Source organism: Catharus ustulatus, chromosome 3 (assembly GCF_009819885.2).
Source record: "Catharus ustulatus isolate bCatUst1 chromosome 3, bCatUst1.pri.v2, whole genome shotgun sequence".
Classification (NCBI taxonomy): domain Eukaryota; kingdom Metazoa; phylum Chordata; class Aves; order Passeriformes; family Turdidae; genus Catharus; species Catharus ustulatus.
The window spans coordinates 51,780,889-51,803,179 of NC_046223.1; the positions used below are offsets into that span (position 1 = coordinate 51,780,889).

The 22,291-nt window shown below is 44.7% G+C and overlaps 2 protein-coding genes and 1 long non-coding RNA gene across 3 annotated transcripts in view; 1 reads left to right on the forward strand and 2 right to left on the reverse strand.

Moving 5' to 3' along the window:
- MAP7 (microtubule associated protein 7) overlaps positions 1-802 on the reverse strand; it is a 113,430-nt gene extending 112,628 nt beyond the window's left edge. The window contains exon 1 of the mRNA XM_033055411.2: positions 728-802. Coding sequence (XP_032911302.1) covers positions 728-773 — 46 coding nt within the window. The 5' untranslated portion in view covers positions 774-802. The remainder of the gene's footprint in view (positions 1-727) is intronic.
- A 311-nt stretch (positions 803-1,113) lies between these two features.
- LOC116994029 lies at positions 1,114-22,176 on the forward strand. The gene is made up of 5 exons (XR_004417405.1): positions 1,114-1,332; positions 7,007-7,194; positions 10,452-10,711; positions 15,069-15,116; positions 21,104-22,176. It is a non-coding gene; the product is annotated as an uncharacterized LOC116994029 (long non-coding RNA).
- The window catches only part of MAP3K5 (mitogen-activated protein kinase kinase kinase 5), a 102,433-nt gene continuing 83,727 nt past the window's right edge, over positions 3,586-22,291 (reverse strand). The window contains exons 24-30 of the mRNA XM_033055407.2: positions 19,310-19,495; positions 15,749-15,854; positions 9,782-10,022; positions 6,950-7,062; positions 5,946-6,058; positions 4,996-5,072; positions 3,586-4,325 (exon numbers count right to left, since the gene is read on the reverse strand). Coding sequence (XP_032911298.1) covers positions 4,265-4,325; positions 4,996-5,072; positions 5,946-6,058; positions 6,950-7,062; positions 9,782-10,022; positions 15,749-15,854; positions 19,310-19,495 — 897 coding nt within the window. The 3' untranslated portion in view covers positions 3,586-4,264. The remainder of the gene's footprint in view (positions 4,326-4,995; positions 5,073-5,945; positions 6,059-6,949; positions 7,063-9,781; positions 10,023-15,748; positions 15,855-19,309; positions 19,496-22,291) is intronic.

Genomic DNA, 22,291 nt, shown 5'->3' on the forward strand with positions numbered 1-22,291 from the left:
AGTTAAAACGTTCTCGCAGTGTGCATCCCTCCTTAGAGGAGACGCAAGGGCATCTCCCCGCTCTCCCTGTAGGAAGCAAGGGCTCGCACAGCCCGCCGCTCGCCCGCCTTAGAGGCGCAGCCAAGCCCGGGGCCCCGCAGCGGGCCTCGCTCGGCGGGCGCCGGGCGCTGCCCCCAGGTACCTTGACCCAGCCAAGCCGAGCCGTCCCCGCGCCCTCGCCGCGTCCCGTTAGCAGCGCCTTGCGGGTACCCCACACCCGTACTGCGGGAGCTCGGCGCTACCGCAAGCCCCGGTCAAAGCCCGCACCCGGTGGCCGCCCCCTCCGGTCCCTTCCTGGCCGGACGCGGGCGGCCCCGCACCCCGCGTTGGCCCCGCCGCGCTCCGAGCGCTTGGAGCGGAGGGTTCAGAGCGACCGGCGGTGACCCGGGAACGACGGCGCGGGCCGGCGGATGGCCCCGCGCGGGGCCGGGGGGGCTCTCGCTGCTACGGCGGGCACGGCTCGGGCGCGCCGCCCGGGCCGACCCTCCGCTGTCCCCCGGGAAGGCAGCCAAGCCCCGCACGGCCGGGCCGCGGAGCGCCCCCGCACCTGTTGCGGACGAGGCCGCCCGGGCCCGCCGCGCTCCCGCTCCGCCCGCAGCCCCCGGGAGCGCAGGGCCCCCGCACCCGCGCGCAGACCCGACCCGACCCGTGCCGCCCTCCCTCCGCCCCGGCCGGCAGCAGCGCTCACCTGCGGGCCGCCGGCGCCCGCCGCTCCTGCCCGCGGCCTCCGCCATGTCTCCTGCTGCTCGCCGAGCGCGGCTGCTCCGCCCCGCGGCTCCGCGGCCCGGGGCAGGTGAGCGCCACGTCCCCCGCCCCCGCCGCCGGCTCTGCCCGGCTGCAGGTGAGGGCGGGACCGCCGCCCGCGGCCCGGGAGCCGCCGCCTCTCACGGGCTGGAGGCGCTGGTGCGGCGGCGGCGCTGCGGGGGCGGCCGCCCGCACTCCAGCCCCCGCGGCGGCCCGGGCTGCCGAGGTACCGCTGTTCACACAGGTGCGATGTTTTTTTCCTTCAGAGCAGCTCCCGCCGCATTGGCACAGCTCGTTCGGCACCGGCGCCGAGAGGAACAACAGGTTTGAGGATGCTCGCCATCTCGACAGTGGGTGGGAGGAGTGGCGGCCGCCTCGCAAGCCCGGGCGATGCGCCGCATCGTGTGGGAAAGAGCTGCACTGCTGTAGACTCACTCGTTCCTGCGGCACGTGCTCTTAAACAGCCCGTTTTAAAGCTGCGTGCAACGCCTTGCTTCCAAAAAAATCTCTCTGCGAAGCGCTGTCGATGTATCAGTCACTTCTCTGAAGGTCACAATCCTCTTATCTTTCCTATGAGCTTGCCTTAATTTACTTTATGCTTCTTTTCAGGGTCATAAGAATGTTTCTTTTTGAAGTGTTCTAGTCTGCATCAAAACATCATTTAATTTTGCATCGGCTCGTAGGTAGCGCCAATCATCAGAACTACAGGTGAAGGAGGGTGGGTGAATCGGGCAACTCATAGGATGCAGCTGTGGATGCAGGCAAGCAGGTGGAGATGGGCAGCTCCCTTAGTCTGGTGAGCTTGGACCAAGCCAACTTCAGCCACCCCGTAGAGCATCCTCCTCTCACAAACTGCTAAGTTCAGAGCACAAGGTCTTCTAAGGGAAGGGGAAATTAATATTTTGTTGTTGAACCAAGAGCCTTTTGTGCTCTAGAACAAGGAGTTTGTGACTTGGGTGATAAACACACCCTGTGGCTTGTGGGCAGGAGAGTGTCTGTAATAGAAGAATAGGCTGGGCTCTGTGCTGAAAGGCATAAAAGAGCAAAATCAGCACTGCCTTGGTCGAGTTTTCACTTCTGTGCCCTCTTAAGGGAGGTGTAAAAGCATCTCTCAGTCAACTTGAGCCCTGGATTACAACAGCACTGATCAAAGACTAAGAGGTTATCCAAGTTGAAGCCCAGTGGTATGCCCTACGGTCAAAATGTTGCCCTCAGCAAAATCCTGCACTAACAATCTCAATTCCCTCACTTAGGGCCCATGTAGGCATTTATCCACCAGCATATTCTGGGAGCCAGGCTCAAGAACCCCAGGCTGACCTGATGCACACCTTCCCAAAGCTTTATGCCATGTTTTGTCCGAGGATGTAAAAAGTAACATCTGGTACAATCTATATGAATTAGCCTGATGTAGATATCTTACATAAGCTTTTGTACACCAATCTAGTATCTGTATGGATTAGCTGTGCTGCTCAGGGAACCACATTCAGACCTGAATTGCTGGAGGAGCATAAACGTGCCTGGCCTGGGCATGGATCAGATCCAACAGTCTCACCATGGAGAATACAGAACCGATTGGTGAACAATGCTGCAGAAGCCACCTCAGGTCTGGTGAAGCCAGGAAATAACTACAGGAGTTAATTCCCAGCTGGTGCCAGGCTAGGTCTCATGGAGACACTCAACAGAAATCTCAATCACACTCCTTTCTCCCTTACATAGCTGGCATTTCTGAGCAGCCTGAGTCATAGAGAACAGGCTGCATGCTTTCCAAGTAAACAGAGCGGTGCAATTACCTTCCAGTCATACCACATGAAACCAGAGGTTTTAAAGCTGAACCAATACAGGATTATCCTTCATACAAAAACCATATTAGGGAAGTTCATTGTCTTAGGGTTAGCTCTCAATGGGTACAGTCTTTTTCAAGTTTTGGGTTTTACAAGTTAGTTTCTATCACTGGTCTTTCTAATTTTTAAAATTACCTTGAAACTGTACTGTTTTCTGCTGTAACAGAAGTAGAAATTAGTAAACAGTAGCTGTGCTTCTCGCAAAATGCAGTGAAGTTTTTGGAATTAGTTGAATACATCTGTGCCTAAAAATCAGTAGAACCATCTTCAGAGTAAAAAAAAAAAATCTGACTAAAATTATTTAATCTACTGTTTTTCTTATTTTTTAAAAATACATAATTGTTGCATTTCAGCTAGCAAAAGTTACTGTATGCATGTTAGGACAACGTGTTTATGTTTAAAAAAAAATTAGTTTTCCTTGAAAATACCTGCTAGACCTGAAAAATTAAGAGCACAGGCCTTTTAATGGTTACCAAGGCTTATGAAGAAAGAAGCAGCTTCTTGTCCATGCAAGTCTTACCCACAATGGAATTTTTTGCAGCTGCCCCAGAAGAATCTGTTGATACCCAGTGCTAGACAGTGGAGCGACAATGACAGGGGATGTACAGGGAACACCCACCACCCTCTTACATCATATGTGAGAAAAAAAATCACTGCATAAACAAAAGCAGAAAAATAAACAAAAGGCCACAATGACTATTCAGTGCATGGAGGCAGGACTTTTCTCAAGTCAAGTACAGCACCCAGAGAAGAATTTTTTTTGGTCTTAGCTTCTTAGCACAGGAATTAGACTGAATAGAAAAACCAAGAAAATATTCCATGCTAGGGTTATACTCAAATCACAGTAAGTTTAAGATGTGTCAGAAAGGTTCCCTTGATACTCAGTACAAATTTTTTTCCTTTTTTTTATTCCAATATTTTCCAGTTCCACACCACTGTTATTATTTTAGAAGCCCAAAAATATAGGAAAAAGTAAGTCTTAGGTTATTTTTATTTTCAATTGTGTATGTCAGAGATAGCTTTAGAACAAGCTAACATTACCGTGGTTCAGGTGTATACAACTGGTACAGTTCAGTAGTACATAAACAACTCTAAAACAAATGCACCATGGAACTTAAATTACCAAAAATAAACAATATTAAACTATATAGAGCGGTAGATAAAAACAATTACCTTTAGGTCTTGCACACTAAAAGAAAAATATCTAATTATGATTGAAATTATGAAGCTCTACTACAGATAATATTGAGATATATTACAAAGAAATTGAAAAGTTGTTGTCACATTTTGGTTTTGTTCCAGTGATGTACTGTTACATGAAATCTTACATCAGTTTGTCAGGAAATTAACATCTGGTTACTTTAACTACAATATTTCATGAGTTCATAACTTTTGTGTGTATGTTTTCTAAAAATTTTTGAAAAACTTGCATGTAAAAATATTTAAAGTAAAATAATGTTGCAGGTTGTTTACAGATTCCTTGTGGATTATAGGAATAAAAGCAGTCAGTAAGCTGCAGTGTTTTTAACATTGGTAAACAAATACTGGATTAAAGTGCAACAGTCCTTCTGACAGCACACCTGCTCTGGCTGAAAGGAAATCTTTTCATCTCTGCAGAGAAGCAAAGTAACATATTGATGTCAGGCGTGTTTCTCTCGAAAGTCAGTGATAGCCTTCCAGAGTGTGCACAGCATTCCTCCTCTGTAAAGAAAAATCATAAAGACACTCACGCACAAAGATACTCTCTAGCCTGAATGCCTTCCAACTGAGGTGCTTTCTGATTTTCTTCCTCTGGTTTTGATCAATGATATTCAGTGGGAAGGCTGATCAAAGGTGATGAAATTCAACATGCATTACTCAAACAGAGAACAGAGTCCTTTTCTGATTAAAGGACAGGGCAATCTTTCCACTTGGCAGATGCCTGCTGTCTGGAATTCAGACTTCTGGTCCAAAGGACTTGCATAACCCACATTTCACTTCCAACATGATGCAAGTTGGTGACCTATAGACCTGGCATGATTAGGTGAAATGCAGTGTTACAGTCCATGAATAACATTTCTGAAGTTTGATGATGATAATAAACTACTGAATGGTTTTCTAGCTCTACCTTTTTTAATAAAAGCAAGGCTCTAATGGAATATCCAGTGTCTCCTGTAGTAAATTAAATGCTTTACCTTAAAATTTTGCCATTAATAGAAACGGACTATTTTAAGATTTAAACAGTATCAGTTGTTTGGGAGAAATGTATCAGCATACAAAGACATACTGGAAAGTGTTACTTATTTTAAATTAATAGCACACAATGCAATCAATAGAGACTTAGTATCAGTTAATTTTTTTTCTCACAGTTCATTTAACTGTGAAGCATTACCTCAGTCTCAAACATTTCAGATCCTCTCGTGTAACATAGCAGAGAACATCCGTTAAGGTATAATCCTCAGCCAAGAACTGCAGAAAGAAATTTAAATGAACATTTTGTTAGAAATATTATTTAAATTCCTTAGGTCATCTTCCTAGAATCATCTGCCACTAAACATAGAAGGTTAAATCTGGGAGAAACCTAAAATTAGGCTGAAATGTGGTACGTGTAACAGAAAAACACTGTTTCTCCAAATACAGTGAAACTACTTAATTTTTACACTAAATACTCTGCATTGGCATACTAGGCTCAACTTGAAAGATGTAATGCTTTTACATCTACTCACAACCTTCGTCAACTGGCATTTCTATTGTTACCACTGGTATCTCAGAATCACAGACTTCACTGAACACAAATTAGACCATAAGTAATACCACATTTAACCTATGAGAAAATGAAAACTGTTAAGACCTACCTTTTCAAAAATGGCATCTAAATTTGTTGTAATTCAACTAGAAGGAACCTTTGGTCTGATCTGTAGGAGTGATAACTACATGCAGGTATTCCTAAATTAGCTGAAATCCTCAACACCTCTAAAGTTATATAATTTGCTGCAGAGCAGACTGATCTACTTCAGGATATTTCACTAGAGCACAGTTTGTTAAGGGTGAACATGTATCCTGTATCATCAGTAGGAATGCTGTAGTGTGTAAAGACACTGAAAACCCAAGAGTGTCTATTTACCAGGATATTTTATTGCTTTATTCATAATCAGATTTAGGAACTATTAATGGTACTGTATATTTATGAAGGCCTTCACATTCATGGCTTTTTCTTATCGTCTGAAAACAAATTGATCTCTCAAAATGTGCTAAAGTAATTTGAAAGTTTTGGCATTTTTTAAAATTGAGTCACAAAACAGTAATGCAACTGTGCCTGGCAGTGAATAGGATCATTGCTACCTTGTTTATCGTGGCCTCGTCAGCTCCATGAACTCTCAGCCAGTTTATGAGATCAGGGTCTTCAGTCCCTGTGCCAGTGGAATGACGATGACAGACAGACAATCCAGGAATATCTGGAACAAGCATAATTGAGACAAGGCTTTGTGTTGCCAAAGCAACTTCTTGCCATTTTTAACTCCTCAAGCACTTTCTTCAGTGAGCTTTCCCTTCAAGCTCAGAATACCAGTATCCCCATAAATAAATGCCAATTCCCAAAGAACACACTTAATTACAAATTATAGACAGCTATACATTAATTTCTCTACAACTGTACTAAGGGTAAAGTAGTGTGAACATTGACACACACAAATTTTTTCTGCCCTCTTCTGAAAATGACTTTGCTAGTACAAGGCACATCAATGTCACTGTCACTGTATCTACACTAAGGTTATTGCATCAATTGACTGAACTGTTCAGTGTAACTCATACAATTGCTGCACAGGCAATGTCTTAGGCTGAGGATCAGATGCTTTTGGGAAGCAACACTTAGAAGCATATTACACAGAAATATCAAACTGCATTAGCACTTCCACCTTCTTCAGGGCAGCCACAGCAAACTCAGCTTCCCTCAGTAATGTTTGAGTTGTATTTGCCTCTCACCAATTAGATCCTCTTGAACTTTCAATGTAACAATTGGAACAGCCTACAATTCAAGGAACATTTAGCTAAACATACTAGATTATCCTCTTTAGAAATAATATTTATTCAGTAGGATATGAGCCTTGCACTCTTCCATATAATCACAAACAAAAATATTTCAATCACACCATTTCTTGTACTGCGATTAAGAAATCGAGTGATTTGTTTCCACAATGTACATTCTTATTTCAGAGCAAACCCTACCAGAAGCAGCACAATAAAGCATCTTTGCTGAGACTGGCTGAATGAAATGAACAGACATTTAGCTGGCACTTTTTTGTCTGTAGCCAGTATGAAAGTTTTCCTTAAAAATTCTTCTCACTTACCTATTGGCTGTGAACTGAGCTGTAGGTTCCTGATCTCTTGATCTTTTTCTTCTATAGCTTGATGCAAGAGGACTTGAAATTCTCTCTCCTTTTGAACTAACTCCTCCAGTAACCTGTGAAGTAATGGGAACAAAGCACACATTTCCTTCAGTAGCTTCAAATTTTCAGGAAAGGAAAGATCTTACTATACCTAAAATGGAAACCTTCCTGACAAAGACAATGACAGATTTCTTCAGTTTGCACAGGTACGTTCTTTCACTACAGATTGATTATGACCCCTATCAAGACATAAACATTCATACAGAAGCCCCCTCCACATAAATGCTCACCCACTAAACAAGTGGAATGGTAGAAAATGGCAGTAAAATTTCTATAGTCTGTGCTCTATTTTAAACAAAATTTCAACTGAGAACAAATATCGAAGTGGTTCATAAACTAGGGATTAAACCTTTGTAAGGAAAAATGCCAGTTCACATCTCTCCAGCAAACATTTCCAAGGTATGGAAAGGGTAGAGCAGTGATAAAAATGTAGTGGAAATATATGGCTGCATTTCATAAGTATGAAAAATACATTCTCAACCACACAAGGGCTGTCCCTTCCTCACATATAAGGCACTTTGTGCCTGCCCTCTTAGGCTATATTAAGAGTGAGAAAAGAGAAGGCAAAATACTTGACTACTCCCCTAAGCAATTACTTCTGAGAATGTCAAGCAGAAGTAAATTAAAACTCATGTTTGACCTCTTTCATAATACAAACGCAGAGAGAAACCTGGAGAGATTCAGTGGCTGGCACCATTTAAGCTGATCAAAAGAAAATAGTCAGAATATAATGGAAAACTAGTACATAAAACTGCTGCAATTTGTTCTTTTAGAAAAGTGGTTTAGTAAAATGCAGGATTTGTGAATGATATGTTACCGGGAACTTGGTCAAAATTTGGACATGGAGAACACACTCATAAACCTGTAATTGACTCCTGAGTCTTCAGAAGTTCTGCCTCGAAAGGACTGCAGTATCTTCATCCCTTTCTTGAAACCTCTGGTAGCCTGAGAACTATGCGATAACTGTTCCATTTCAGCATGTTTCTTTTACTTATCCATGTATCCAATTTTTAAAAAAATTTATACCAGTTGAGCACTGCAATCTTTTTCTAAACGACAGGCATTCAGTTTAAAAATGCACCACAAAAGCCCCTTCCCTGCCTTTGCACAGGGGCAAACCGAATTCCACCTGAATCCCACGACTGCATTGTAAAAACATTTAGCCCTACTTTTAGCTTGCATGCAGGCCTACCAGAAACATATTTGCACTTGAGTGCTTCCACACCTGAGCTAACAAACCTTAACAAGTTCACCCTGCATGTGAACAGAGCTGCTTGGTGCATCTACACTACCTCCACAGCTTGATTATTCTCAGTGCAAACTGATATTCTGTCCAGACGGGTCACCTTTCAGTCAACATATTCTTAATCCATCTATTCTGGTTGAAAAAGGTCAATAAAATAATCCATTATTTTCTCCTGATAACTGCTTGCTGCTTATGCCAATAAAGCTGTCATAAATACACAATTATTTTTATTATTTATTCAAAATTTCTGCATGAATGACTGAATGTGAATATTTGGTCAGAGGTTTTGCATCTGAGAAATTCAGAGAAGCAAAATGATAGCAAAAAAGTACCTCTACAAGCTGATTAGAGGCTATTCTCCATCATAAGCTTGTGAAGTAAAGGGAGTCAATATAACGTATTTATGTATTTCTTTAGGTACATCAATAAGACAATCAAAATATTTCTCAGTGGTCACAAGTTGTGATGTAAGGACCCCAAAATACTGTCACTTTATTAAAAACAGTACAGTCTGATGAAGTACTGTAATTATGGTAACCTTCCTGGACATATGTATAAAGTAAAGTGCAATTTAACATTCTAATTTCAAATGGAACTGCAGCTCCAAAGAATGTTCTACCAGTGTAACAACTGTTTTATTGGAAACATGTTCTCTTTCTATCAAGGTCACATTCAAAATTTACTGAGTTCAGTGTAAAATCCAGTGTCATAAATCACATGCTGCAAAAAACCCCATGCTACTTTAACCAGACTATTTGGTATATTTTAATGAAAAGAAAACAAAATGTATAGAAAATAATTTGGATTTGGATTTTTCTCCAACATTTCTTGAAAGAACAACAAAACCTTAAAGAATCACTTTTCACTTGTAAAAAGCTCACAACATATTTCTGAAAAAAAATACACTATCCAAATTTTTCCTCATTTCCTCTTTTAAACAAAACACCTGTTTTCCCCATCTTTCTCTGATGAAAAGAACTTATTTAATAAAAAATTAATGGTTACTGGTAAGCAAAGACCTGCTTGCAGTGATTTTTGTGCATGAAACAAATGTGAAGCAGTTTCCCTGTGGAGTTTGTGTGGCTGTGTATTAGCTTGAGTTCACTTGCTGAGAATAGCTATAGAAAAGAACAGCAAGTTCTGCCTTAATGGAAACAAAACATAACACCATTCATCAGCCATACAGAGCACACCAAAGAGAGAAAAAGCAGAAGTTTGGAAGCAAGTCAGTTTTTTCCAGACCTTCCCCGAAAGGGCACCTGAAATCAAGTCTGACCTTAATTTGCATCGCTATGGTTTTGTTGAAACCCATGAAACTATGTAAGTGATCAGTCACAGCTAAGCAAGGAGCATCATTAAAAGGAACAACTTACTGCCATGGAATTTTGGCACTGTCACTAGCATTCCAGCTTATGTATTTTTAAAGCTAACTAATGCATAGTGCTGTAAGCAGGTTAGTGTTCCCGTCTTCTGATGTCCAGACTTACCTGTTTGTCTCTAATTTCATCCTGCCCAGTTGGACACTCAGTGATCTGTGAGCAGCCTGGGAGTCATGGGACACCGTAGAGCTGAGTGTGCTTACACCTGAGGTAGCTACTGCATCTTCCAAGACAATGCAAGGCTGCTGGATGGTTTGATTCTGAGGCTGTTCATCTTGATCTTCAACTTCTATATCATCTTGATCAGCTGTATCACTTTCAGATGCAAGACTAAAATGTGGCCTCAATTCTATTAAGATATAAGCAAAAACAAAAAAAAAAAAACAAACCACCAAAGATATTAAACATCAGTTGAATATTAGAACAGAAGCAGACACAAGTGACTGTTTACAGATCATCCTATGGGTTTGGTTACAACAGACCAGAAATTTTTGTAAAAGGAGAACAGATATTTTCTAGGGGTTTAAGATCACTCATAACAGCACCTTTGTTCATGCAATTATTATTTTGCCTATTGAAGGTTCAAGAGCTGTAAAAAACCAACATCTCGATGAATATGATTCCAGATTTGGCTACCATTTCATGTCAAATTGTGCAGAAGTAACATGTACAGCAGTGTTTCTTTTGCTTAATTCCATTCTCAGAAGTTTGTATTTTCTTATGTGCCTGACTTGAAACATTTTATTAAACAAGTAACTATTTTTCCTTTTCTATGCAGGTACCCCTGCTGTTGCTGTTCTGGCATATTTAGCATTCCATCATTATAAGAATACCATGTTCACCAAAAAATGGCATCCAAACATAGAGAGGAAATTACAAAAAGGCCTCTCTCCCAACAATTAAAAGCACACTTCCCTTCTACTTACCAGAGGGAACATCGCCTATTTTGTAATGATGCACATCCACAAAACTACAAACACAAAGCTATACCCTGTTTTCTGTTGTTCCCTGTTTAAACTACCTACCAGAGCCCACCAGGTATGTATGATATGTACACAAGATCTGACACTCCTACACAACATATTGTAAAAACGCCTGTTTGTTAATTCTAACTATTTAATACAAACCTTTCTTTCTTCCTTACTTCCTTCAATTGTGGCTCCTACTGCTAAGAACTCCCTCTAGTCTCCTCACCAAAATGTACAGTAAATTCACGAATACAAGCCGCACTGACTATAAGCCGCATCTCTGGGTGTTGGCAAATATTTCGGTTTTTGTCCATAGATAAGCCGCACACGAATATAAGCCGCTTTGTCGTTCGCAGCGAGGACCCGCGTGCAATTAGTAACAGAACCGCGGGAGGGCGGGGTTTACTGGCTGAGCTAAGGCTGTGCAGGCTCGGCCCGCTAGGGGCCGCTGACGGGGCCAGGTGGCCCAGCCCGGTGCTGCCGCTCGGGGCCGGCCACCGCTGCCACTGGGCTCGGTCAGCCCGGGTCGGCGCTGCCCTGCGGTGGCAGGCAGGGACGGAGCTTCCCCTGCTCCTACGGCAGCGGCGGCGGGCGGGGACGGAGCTTTCCCGCGCACGTGGCGCCGGCGGCGGGCAGGGACGTAGTTTCCCCGCTGCTGCCGCGGCGGCGGCGGGCAGGGACAAAGCACCCCGTCGGCTCCCCGAGCCGCGGCAATGGCTGCGCGGGGCTCCCGTCGGCTCCCCGGGCCACAGCAATGGCGGCGCGCGCTTCCCCCCCCTCCCCGGGCCACAGCAATGGCGGCGCGCTTCCCCCCCCTCCCCGGGCCGTAGCAATGGCAGCGCGGGGCTCCCGTCGGCTCCCCGGGCCGCAGCAATGGCGGCGCGCACTTCCCCCCCCCTCCCCGGGCCGCGGTAGGGGCGGCCCGGGTCCCCCCTCTCCTCCCCGGGCCGCGGCAATGGCGGCGCCGGGCCCCCCCCCGTCTCTCCCCCGGGCTGTGGCAGAGGAGGAAAGAGAGCTCTCCCGCCTCTCTCCCCGCCCCCCGTGCTGCCTACAGGGAGCCAGGCTCCACCCACAGTGCAACAAAGTAGCGATTTGTAACAATCGCAAAATGCCGACTTTGCAGCTGCTCGGCTCAGCACTCTGGTTGGCACTTCTGAGGTTGTATTAGCCGCTCCTGATTATTAGCCACATTTCCGGTTTAGGAGCAAAATCTTAGTCAAATTGGTGCGGCTTGTATTCGTGAAATTACTGTACTTTTTTTCTTGAATCAGGCTTACTTTTTGCCCTTTCTGCTGAATAACTAAACTAACAAGTATGTTTCTCTTCTTTACAAAAGAAACATTTGTTCCTTGACCTATTTCACCTCTTCATTTCAATGCTGTATATCTTTTTCAAGGCTGAACATACTAAGATCAACAGAGCTATGCTTCCACTAAATTCAGGAGAGCAGATTTATTATATAGCAGTTACCTAAATATTGCTAGACAAATATGTCTGAATCTGCTAACTTCTGTTCTTATTAGCAGGATGCGGAAGTTCTTTGCCATTGTTCACCACCAGACAGCATAAAATCGACTTCGTACTATCCCTCTAAACATGCCATAACTTTTACAAGTGTTAAGGCCAGTGATAAATCTCCATATCATAAGAAAAAGAATTAAGAAAAAAGGGTGAGACAAAGGCAAGGAAAAGTACAGTAATTTCACAACTATAAGGCGCACCGGACTATAAGGCGCACCCCCCCGGATTCGGCAAAATTTGCAACTTTGTAGATCAGATAAGGCGCACCGGTCTATAAGGCGCACTTTTTTTTTTGCAGTGAGGCCCCGCCCCCAGCTCACCCCGTGGGGTTGCTGGCCGAGGCCCCGCCTCCACCCGGCAGCCATTGGCCCCCGGGGCCGCCTCCACCCGGTAGGGGCGGTGCCGCGAGCCACCGAGCCACCCTGGACCCGGCAGCCATGGGCTCCCGGGACTGCTTCCACCTGAGAAGGGGGGTGCCGCGGCCCCCCAGCCCGCATTCACGCGGCAGCCATGGCTCCCCAGGACTGCCTGGACCCAGGAACGGGGCTGCTGTCGGCCCCCTAGCCTGCCTTCATCTGGCAGCCATGGGCTCCCGCGGCTGCCTGGAGCCAGGAGCGGGGTTGCCGTGGCCCTCCTAGCCCACATTCACGCGGCAGCCATGGCTCCCCAAGACTGCCTGGACCCAGGAACGGGGCTGCTGCCGGCCCCCTAGCCTGCCTTCATCCGGCAGCCATGGGCTCCCGCGGCTGCCTGGAGCCAGGAGCGGGGTTGCCGTGGCCCTCCTAGCCCACATTCACGCGGCAGCCATGGCTCCCCAGGACTGCCTGGACCCAGGAACGGGGCTGCTGCCGGCCCCCTAGCCTGCCTTCATCCGGCAGCCATGGGCTCCCGCGGCTGCCTGGAGCCAGGAGCGGGGTTGCCGTGGCCCTCCTAGCCCACATTCACGCGGCAGCCATGGCTCCCCAGGACTGCCTGGACCCAGGAACGGGGCTGCTGCCGGCTCCCTAGCCTGCCTTCATCCGGCAGCCATGGGCTCCCGCGGCTGCCTGGAGCCAGGAGCGGGGTTGCCGTGGCCCTCCTAGCCCAAATTCACGCGGCAGCCATGGCTCCCCAGGACTGCCTGGACCCAGGAACGGGGCTGCTGCCGGCCCCCTAGCCTGCCTTCATCCGGCAGCCATGGGCTCCCGCGGCTGCCTGGAGCCAGGAGCGGGGTTGCCGTGGCCCTCCTAGCCCACATTCACGCGGCAGCCATGGCTCCCCAGGACTGCCTGGACCCAGGAACGGGGCTGCTGCCGGCCCCCTAGCCTGCCTTCATCCGGCAGCCATGGGCTCCCGCGGCTGCCTGGAGCCAGGAGCGGGGTTGCCGTGGCCCTCCTAGCCCACATTCACGCGGCAGCCATGGCTCCCCAGGACTGCCTGGACCCAGGAACGGGGCTGCTGCCGGCCCCCTAGCCTGCCTTCATCCAGCAGCCATGGGCTCCCGCGGCTGCCTGGAGCCAGGAGCGGGGTTGCTGTGGCCCTCCTAGCCCACATTCACGCGGCAGCCATGGCTCCCCAGGACTGCCTGGACCCAGGAACGGGGCTGCTGCCGGCTCCCTAGCCTGCCTTCATCCGGCAGCCATGGGCTCCCGGGACTACTTCCACCTGGGAAGGGGGGTGCCGCGGCCCCCCTTGCCCACATTCACCCGGCAGCCGTGGGCTCCTGGGACTGCTTCCACCCGGGAATGGGGGTGCCGCGGCCCCCCTTGCCCACATTCACCTGGCAGCCGTGGGCTCCCGGGACTGCCTGGACCCGGGAAGGCGGGTGCCGCGGCCCCCCTTGCCCTCATTCACCCGGCAGCCATGGGCTCCTGGGATTGCTTCCACCCGGGAATGGGGGTGCCGCGGCCCCCCTTGCCCACATTCACCCGGCAGCCGTGGGCTCCCGGGACTGCCTGGACCCGGGAAGGCGGGTGCCGCGGCCCCCCTTGCCCTCATTCACCCGGCAGCCATGGGCTCCTGGGACTGCCTGGACCCGGGAAGGCGGGTGCCACGGCCCCCCTTGCCCTCATTCACCCGGCAGCCATGGGCTCCTGGGACTGCTTCCACCCGGGAATGGGGGTGCCGCGGCCCCCCTTGCCCACATTCACCCTGCAGCCGTGGGCTCCCGGGACTGCCTGGACCCGGGAAGGCGGGTGCCGCGGCCCCCCTTGCCCTCATTCACCCGGCAGCCATGGGCTCCTGGGACTGCTTCCACCCGGGAATGGGGGTGCCGCGGCCTCCCTAGCCCACATTCACCCGGCAGCCATGAGGCCCCAGGTCTGCCTGGACCGGAGAGGGGCGGTGCCTTGGTCCCCCTGGCCCGCCTCCACCCGGCAGGGGCAGTGCCGCGGGCCTCCGGGCCCGCCCCCAGCCGGCTGCAGTGGCACTTCCGGCTCCCCCCACGGCTCTCAGCTCACACTTCCGGTTTGGCAAATTTCGCCGCTTTGTACATCAGATAAGGCGCACCGGACTATAAGGCGCACTTCCGGGTTCGAGGGAAAATTTTAGTCAAAAGGGTGCGCCTTATAGTCGTGAAATTACTGTAATCTGAAGTAGGGTAAGGCAACTAGGGAAGCAGCAGATGATCAGTGCCTGAAAACTACTAGGGCACAGAGGCTTCTGTTTAAGCTTGACCACCTGCAATTAATGCTGACACTGAGCTGTACGGGGAAGCACAGACTATTAAGGAGGAATTCTACAGTTACTCCTATTACACAGTAATGAAGTACATGCCTGTAAGGGGTGTTCAGCATTCTAATCAGAAGACAGAGTTTCTTTATAACTTGAAAGTAACACAGAAACTGTATTTATATCTTGTTGGTTGTGCTAGGGATATGGAAAGTAAGGAGAATAGGAATTGCTGTAACTTTCTATGTAATTTTCAGATCTCCTTGATGATAATCTGAGACTCAACCCATGCAGGAAACAGGAATGTAAGTATTCCGACTTAGAGCATTAAATGACATATTTGAAAATATCACCATTAACCCCAGCATTAAAAGTTAAGAAGCAGAAAAACTAAATTTGGAAATAGGTAGAAAAGTAACAGAATGGGCTACAGTTTCATCTGAGCAGATTCCTTCTCTCAGTGAAGCCATACATTCTAAATCCACATTTAAAAAACAATGTACAAGCTGCAGGCACTGCAGACCTGTTTGTTTGGTTTTGGCAGGTTCCAAGTCAAGGGTTTGGGGTATTTCAGGTTTTTTTGGGGTTGTTGTTTTTCCAGGGTATTTTTTTTGAGTTTGTTGGTTTTTTTAAAGACAGCTTCTGACCATAAGCAATAGGCAACATTTTGCACCTTGAAAACTTAGGTCCCAGAGCACCTTAACCTACAACTACTCACTGTGTTGCAGAGTCATTTAGATTACACATTGTGGAAAGGTACTTTCCAAAATAGCTTGAACAATACACAAATCAGCTTCTGAATTGCAAAACAGACAGTGAACCAGAAAAAGGCTATTGCTGGTTTCAAAACCTTAAGTGAAGCATCATAATCACAACTCTAAAGCGTGTTTAAAGAGATCAACTGATAAACATTTGCTGAGTATGAAAAATGACTCACCTGGGACCAGAATTGTAATAGCAGTCTGCACAGCTTTTCTTATTATGCTGTCCAGTGCAAACATCCAATGTGGCTTAATATTATGATTTCGGAGAACTTTATTGACCTAGTAAGAGAAAATTCAGTTCAGATGTTACATGCCCCACAACTTAAAATGAGAATGCACATCATATAAAGTGTTTAAACTTATAGATTCTGTATCCAAGCAGATGATTACAATTATTTTTTGATAACAATATTATCAACTTCATCCATTTTATTATAAGTCATGCAATATTTTGTATTTTTCATCAAGTACTGATTCCTGTTTTGGGTGACTTTTGATGGCTGTGATAGTTAAACCTTCATGGCTGTGGAAAGAAACTTCAAAAGAAAGCGGGCAAGACAAGTAACAAGGACTATGTTATAGAAGGCTTGTAGCTGATTAATCTTGTTACTTTTTTGGTATCACTTTCACTGCTTGCTCTCAGCACTGCTTGTCTATTCTAAAGTACTTTTGCAGGAAATATCAAAGAACTAATGTAACGCCACTCCTACTTAATTCTTAAACTAGTTAATTAATGACAGTTTAAACAATTAGGGAACTGTGCTGTACCATTTTCTCTTCCCTTCTGCTGCTTGCTTTGTACAATCTCATTATTTTCTACAATGGGTTGCTCCTAACCACCTACATGTCTGCTTACAAACTGCTTTTAGCCATGTTCTCAGATGCCTCTATGGATGCTCCATGCCACTTGCACAGACATCTCTACCTCATGGAACTGTTTTCCAGCTTCCAAATGACAAGGAAATACCTAGCCAACAGTAAGCAGCAATAGCACAAAACTCAGTGCTGTTTGCCTGGCACAGAAGCAACCCAAAGCAACAAAGCAGGGGCAGAGCTCAAACAGTTGTAGGGAGCAACAAATATAACTGTATTTACAAAATTATCAAATTACAGCACTATAAAAAAAGGAACAACTACTGATTACTAAAAAACATGGCAAAAACATACTGAAGATACACTCTTCCTAAAAAAAGGATTAGTTCAATTCCCTCATAATATGATAACTTTTCTGTAAAAAATTACTGAAGTTACACAAATTATGCCCTCAGAGGATATGTAAAAGTTATCAATCTTATTATTTCCAGTGCCAAAAAGCAAGAGTATTCCGTAATGCAGTAATTTATGCAGGTGCCTGCACTGGCTTTGGTTGCTTTCACAGCTGTCCACACGGTGCTATGTTTCAGATTGTGGCTGAAACAGCCTTGGTAACACACACACGCTTCAGCTCCTGCGAGCAAAGCATACAAGCTGTCAAGGCTGCCTCTGTTTCTTACACTGCCCCAGCAGCCAGGGGACTGTGGGTGGACTAAAGGCTGGAGGGGTACATGGCTGGCACAGCTGGAACAGCTCACCTAGGAAATATTCCCAATATTCCTTATAAGCTCATGCTCAGCAATATACTAGAGGCTGCTTTTTCCTGTTGCTCAGGGATTGGCTGGGCACTAGTCTGCTGCTGGTGACTGACTGCTTTTGCAATACTCGTGAACTTTTCCATGTCCTTTCACTTATTTATAAATCTTTATTTTGACCCACAAATTTTCTCACTTTTGATCCTTCCAATTCTCTCTCTCTTCTCGTTGGGAAGGAGTGAGTGAATGACTGGGTAGGTGCTTTCCTCTACCTGCCTGCCAGGGTCAAGCCAGTGCAGCAGTACCTGTCTCCTCAATTCTATTGCCAGTGGCCACGAGATGGCACTTGGACACTGTGCTTGGATTCAGAGACCTCTCAGCAGTGCCAGGGGAGTCTGTCCTGGGCCTCACACCTGGACACAGCTGCCCCAAAGGCTTGCCCACTGTCTTCTGGGGCAACACAACTCCCCTGTGTGAGTACCTTGAACCTTCCCAAACTACTATTACCAAGACAGTGGCATGTTTAGCTAAATGTAGCTTTGTTGAGAACCGAGGAAGCATAATCTTACTTAGTCAAGAACACAATTTAGTTATTTTTATTACATTACAAAATTTTTTTTGGTTGGTCTGATAAGAATGTTTTGATTATTAAACACTGTAACTAAGATCACCTTATTAAGTCTCAAGAGCAAGGGAACTACTTTCCCTCACTTTAAGCAGTACCTCAGCAGTCTGCAGCACATGAGGTCTTGATATTGTCCTGGATTTCAGTGTAGTACTATAGAAATCTATTGTAAGGCCAAAAGAATTATGACAGTGCACATACAAATAAAAGATTTTCTTTCAACTTTCTGTTTTAATAAACCCAGTTTTAAATAGTAGAAAGTAATGAAAGAGACATCTGTTAAAAAACAGCAATTTGCAATGATGAAGTTAACAGAATGTACATTCTTTACTGGTAAGAATACAACCCAGGCAATCACTACCAAACAACTGGTGCCCAGCAACATCTCTATCAGAACACCAATACAAGTATTTGTATTATTACCCCTCCATTGTTTTCTTGACCTCGTATGCTTGTTTTTTTTCTCTTCCAATGTCAAAACAATATTACTATGAGGTTAATAACCTGAAAGCATACTCAAAAGAATCAAAGAGAAAACTTTTGATTTGTAGGAAGATCTCTTTCACAGATTCATGTAACACTTTTTTTTTAATAAAAGCATCTAATTGTTAGTGTAGTCTATGCAACAATTTACTATGATATCCCTCCTGACAGCTCTTCTACTTGTCTGAGTGCCCCAAGTTTAAATTCTAAAAGAATCATCCCCCTCAAATACCTACCTGAATTGTCATTTCATTTTTACTACATGACTTCAGTTTGGACAAGTCATACTCAGCACGACTGCACCCTCCCATGTTCATTATTCATCTTAATCATTAAGCCTAACTTCTTGTGAACTAACTATTTAACTGTATTTAACTATTAAATTCATACCTTAAGAAAACATTTGCTTTTTGTAAACTAGCTACCTGTGTTTAGAGGCTACCCGTGCATCTGTTTGGTTGCTTAATGTAGGAAATTATAAATCTTGCATTTGTTATTGATAGAAAAGTAACAATTTTAATTCCTCCTTATCACACTTATTATAAATTGAAATAAAAATTACTAGTTTGGCAGAAATATGCAGCTAGTCAAAAATACTAAAATAAGAATTCAATACAGTATTACCAGGTATATAGATTACTATCGGGGACAATACATTAGTTTGCAAGAGAAGTTTAAGAGATCTGGATTTGTGCAGGATAAACCTGACAATCATTGTTGGTTTTATTTCCCAGAAAACCTTCCAAAATGAGATTTTTTAGAAAGGCTTTCCTGCCTTACTATTATGACGCGATATTCACACAATTATTCTGAATCTTCTATATCTTTAATCAGCAAGATCTCAGTAGTGTTCAGGGTCTGTGTCCAGCCAAAGAATCACAAGGCAATGAAATTAAGTCACTGCTGTGGGCTCATATTTTGCTTTTACACTTTCTGAGCCTCAAATATTATTGTTTCAGCAACTCTGTGTGGAAGTTAAACAAGTTCTCTTTGGTCCTGGTTTGTTTAGTTTTTTTCAGTTTATGTGCACAAATTTCTTAGTAAAAATTACAACTTACAGCATCTTGAAAACCAAAGAGCACAAGCTGCACTTGGCTGATACCATGGCTGTCAAAGTCCAACTCCAGCTTCAATTTTGAAAGTGTGGTTGCGATGAGTTTGCGATCAGTGGACCGTACAAACTCTCTGAGGCTGGAAATGAGTGTTGTGATATGTTCCCATTTTAACTTCGGCTCTTCAGCTCCCTGGTAGAAGAGAGAAGAAAAGAAATAGTTTTGACGGTCATCTTTTGAAACATACATCCAGAAAGACTTCAGACAATGATGTCAGGTGGCAATATGGGTTTTCAGAAACTCTGCTGCTATGGTTAAGGGAAAGGAGCAGCTGCAGGTCAGGTACTGGTGGCAGCATAATTGCAGCAACACAGAGCCCTGGGGCTCCCTGGTGACGCAGGCACAAACTCGATGAACAAGTAGCTGACTTTGTTTTACACCAGTTGCTGAAGAATGTATGCACACTGTAATGTGTATGTGTCCTTGTAGAAAAATGAAAAGATATGAATAAATGTACTGTGCACTGGATACTACAAATTACTCATAATTGCAAACACACACATACTTTTCAGTGCTTCTAATTTCTGTGTGCTTCTCAAAGACACTGTGTGAAATTCTACAGCAGCATTTAAAAGATGAGATTAGTCAAAGTTATGCTGGAGGCTCACAAAGGAACTGGTTGTTTCTTATATAATTTCCTAATTTCCCTTAATACGGAACTTCTACACTTAGCTGTTCTTAAAGCAGGTTTACAAAGATCTCACCTTTCTAGCATAAATATTCATTTGCCTATTTTTAAAAGCTTTTGTGTCTTTGCATGAGCTACCAAAGTAGCAAAAAGCTCAAAAGCATTCTTCAGAATAACCAGGCTAAGTGACTAGGAAGCAGAGCACTGTGTTTGCTCTCATAAGTAAAGTTAGGCCAATTAAATGCAAATTTCAAAGCCAGATCTTAAATTAAGCCAGAATTGTAGTTCAACATAAAGTATTAGATGCTTATTTTGGAGGAAGTAAAGCAAATATTTATACAGACTAAGGATATCCAGCATTGATTTCTGTAAGAGAAGGACATACGGTGTTTGGTTCTACTGCATTTGCTGGTTTTATGCCATGAATGTTATGGCTGGCCAGGCACCAAGAACTTTTGTTTACCAGCAACACTGAGCTTTTAACTAAAGTCAATTAATTCTGATCAGGATGAAACAAAGATAATTTGATTGAGAAAAAAGCTTTAAAAGAAAGCAAAAGTTCTAGAGCAGTCAAAGATACCACTGACTAAAACATCCACCTGAGATAAAAGATCCTAGCCTCTGATTTTGATCTGCTATGAAGAATTCACCTGAAGATTTTCTATGCAGAAGTGGATCTCTCGCTATTCTGCAGTAGCCAATCTTCTTTTCAGGTAGAAAATTAATAAGCCATTAGGGTAGATAGGTAAATGAACACTGCAGCTCTGGACTAGAAGATCCAAGGATCCAAGTCCATGACGGCACTAGGCATCACGGGGACAGGACGAGCAGTATGACTTGTCAATTAGAAATAATGACCCCTTTTGTGAGGGGCATTCTCCTCCCCTAGCCCTAATACCCAACGATTTTGCTGCAACCTTTCTTGTGAAAAGTGTTTGTGAAGAGAAAAACTGTGAAATCCTAAATCCTAATGAAGCCTAACAAGTAAGCCAGGCTTGTTCTATTGGTAATTTCTTGCATTTCTCAAGAGAGAAATGAAGGGCAGCCTGTGACATGAACATGAGCTTTGAACTCTTTGGTTCTAAAATTCTGTGTCTCTGCTTCTCTTTCAGGCTGTTCCAGACCCAGCTGAGAGAGGCATGCAACACTTTCTGGGATTTGTGATTGAGTTTCAGCGTATCATGATAACTGATTATTACTTGCATACATATGCAAAAACTGTGTCTGTTACAGCAACGCTCTAACAGAGCACAGATCACAAGTATCTTTTAACATTTTCTGTAGTTACCAGGATAACTGTGGGTTACTCTCTCCCCACTCCCAAGAGTTAGAAGCTGCTTGTATTTGCATGGCACCAATTTCCCATTACAGTAACTGCAGTACATACATAATAATCATATTGGTTTGCATCAGTTTCTAAACACTAGTATCTTTAGAAGATGAGTTGTCATGTTTTATACAAATGTTTTAGACCAGCAATACTGTGCCTTGAGAATAAAGTGGAACAATTAACTACTAACACACACACAAACAGGAACAAAAAAACCTGTCATCCAATTACAGTGTTGCAACACTTCGCAGTGTGGTCATGACCTGTTATTTCTTCAGTGTTGTCCTGAACTGATACATCATCATAATGAATCATCCCCACAAAGGAGTGCCAAAAGGTCATTCTGCAATTATTTTGTTGTTTGTTGTAGCTCTCACAATTACTACATCCTCCCTCCATACCTGCTTTCGATTGTACTAAAGAATAGCTGCAATTTATTTTCTCCTGAGCCCCCTCTCTCCCCTGTTATGGCTGTTGGCTAGAAGGCGATGGTGTATCCATCAGCCCCATTTTTTCCACACATTAGCCTAAGGTAAGGCCAGAGCAGGCCAAAAGACTAAACCTCCCTCTGTCAAACCAGTCAGCCAGAACACAGAAGTTTAAAAGGGGGTCAAGATAATCCACTCCTGGAGATGATCTACCTTATATGAGTAGCCTGACCCAAAGTCAGTAAAATTTGAAAAGCACTGGTAAAATAGAGTATCATGAAAACACGTTTTTTCTGTTGTCTTGCCAGTACTGATACCCAGGAATATACGTAGTAATTACAAACAAAAAAGGTATATGTAATGCATCATGAAAACTTTCAAAGCCTGTTTTTAATAGCTCAAATAAAACAGTGACCGTGAAAGCTTACATGGTATATGCTTTCTAGTTTAATCCAACTTAATTTCTAATTGCTTTACTATGTTTAATTTCAAGAGTTCCAGGTAACTGCTGAGAAGTCTTAGAATTCCATATATTTCTTGCT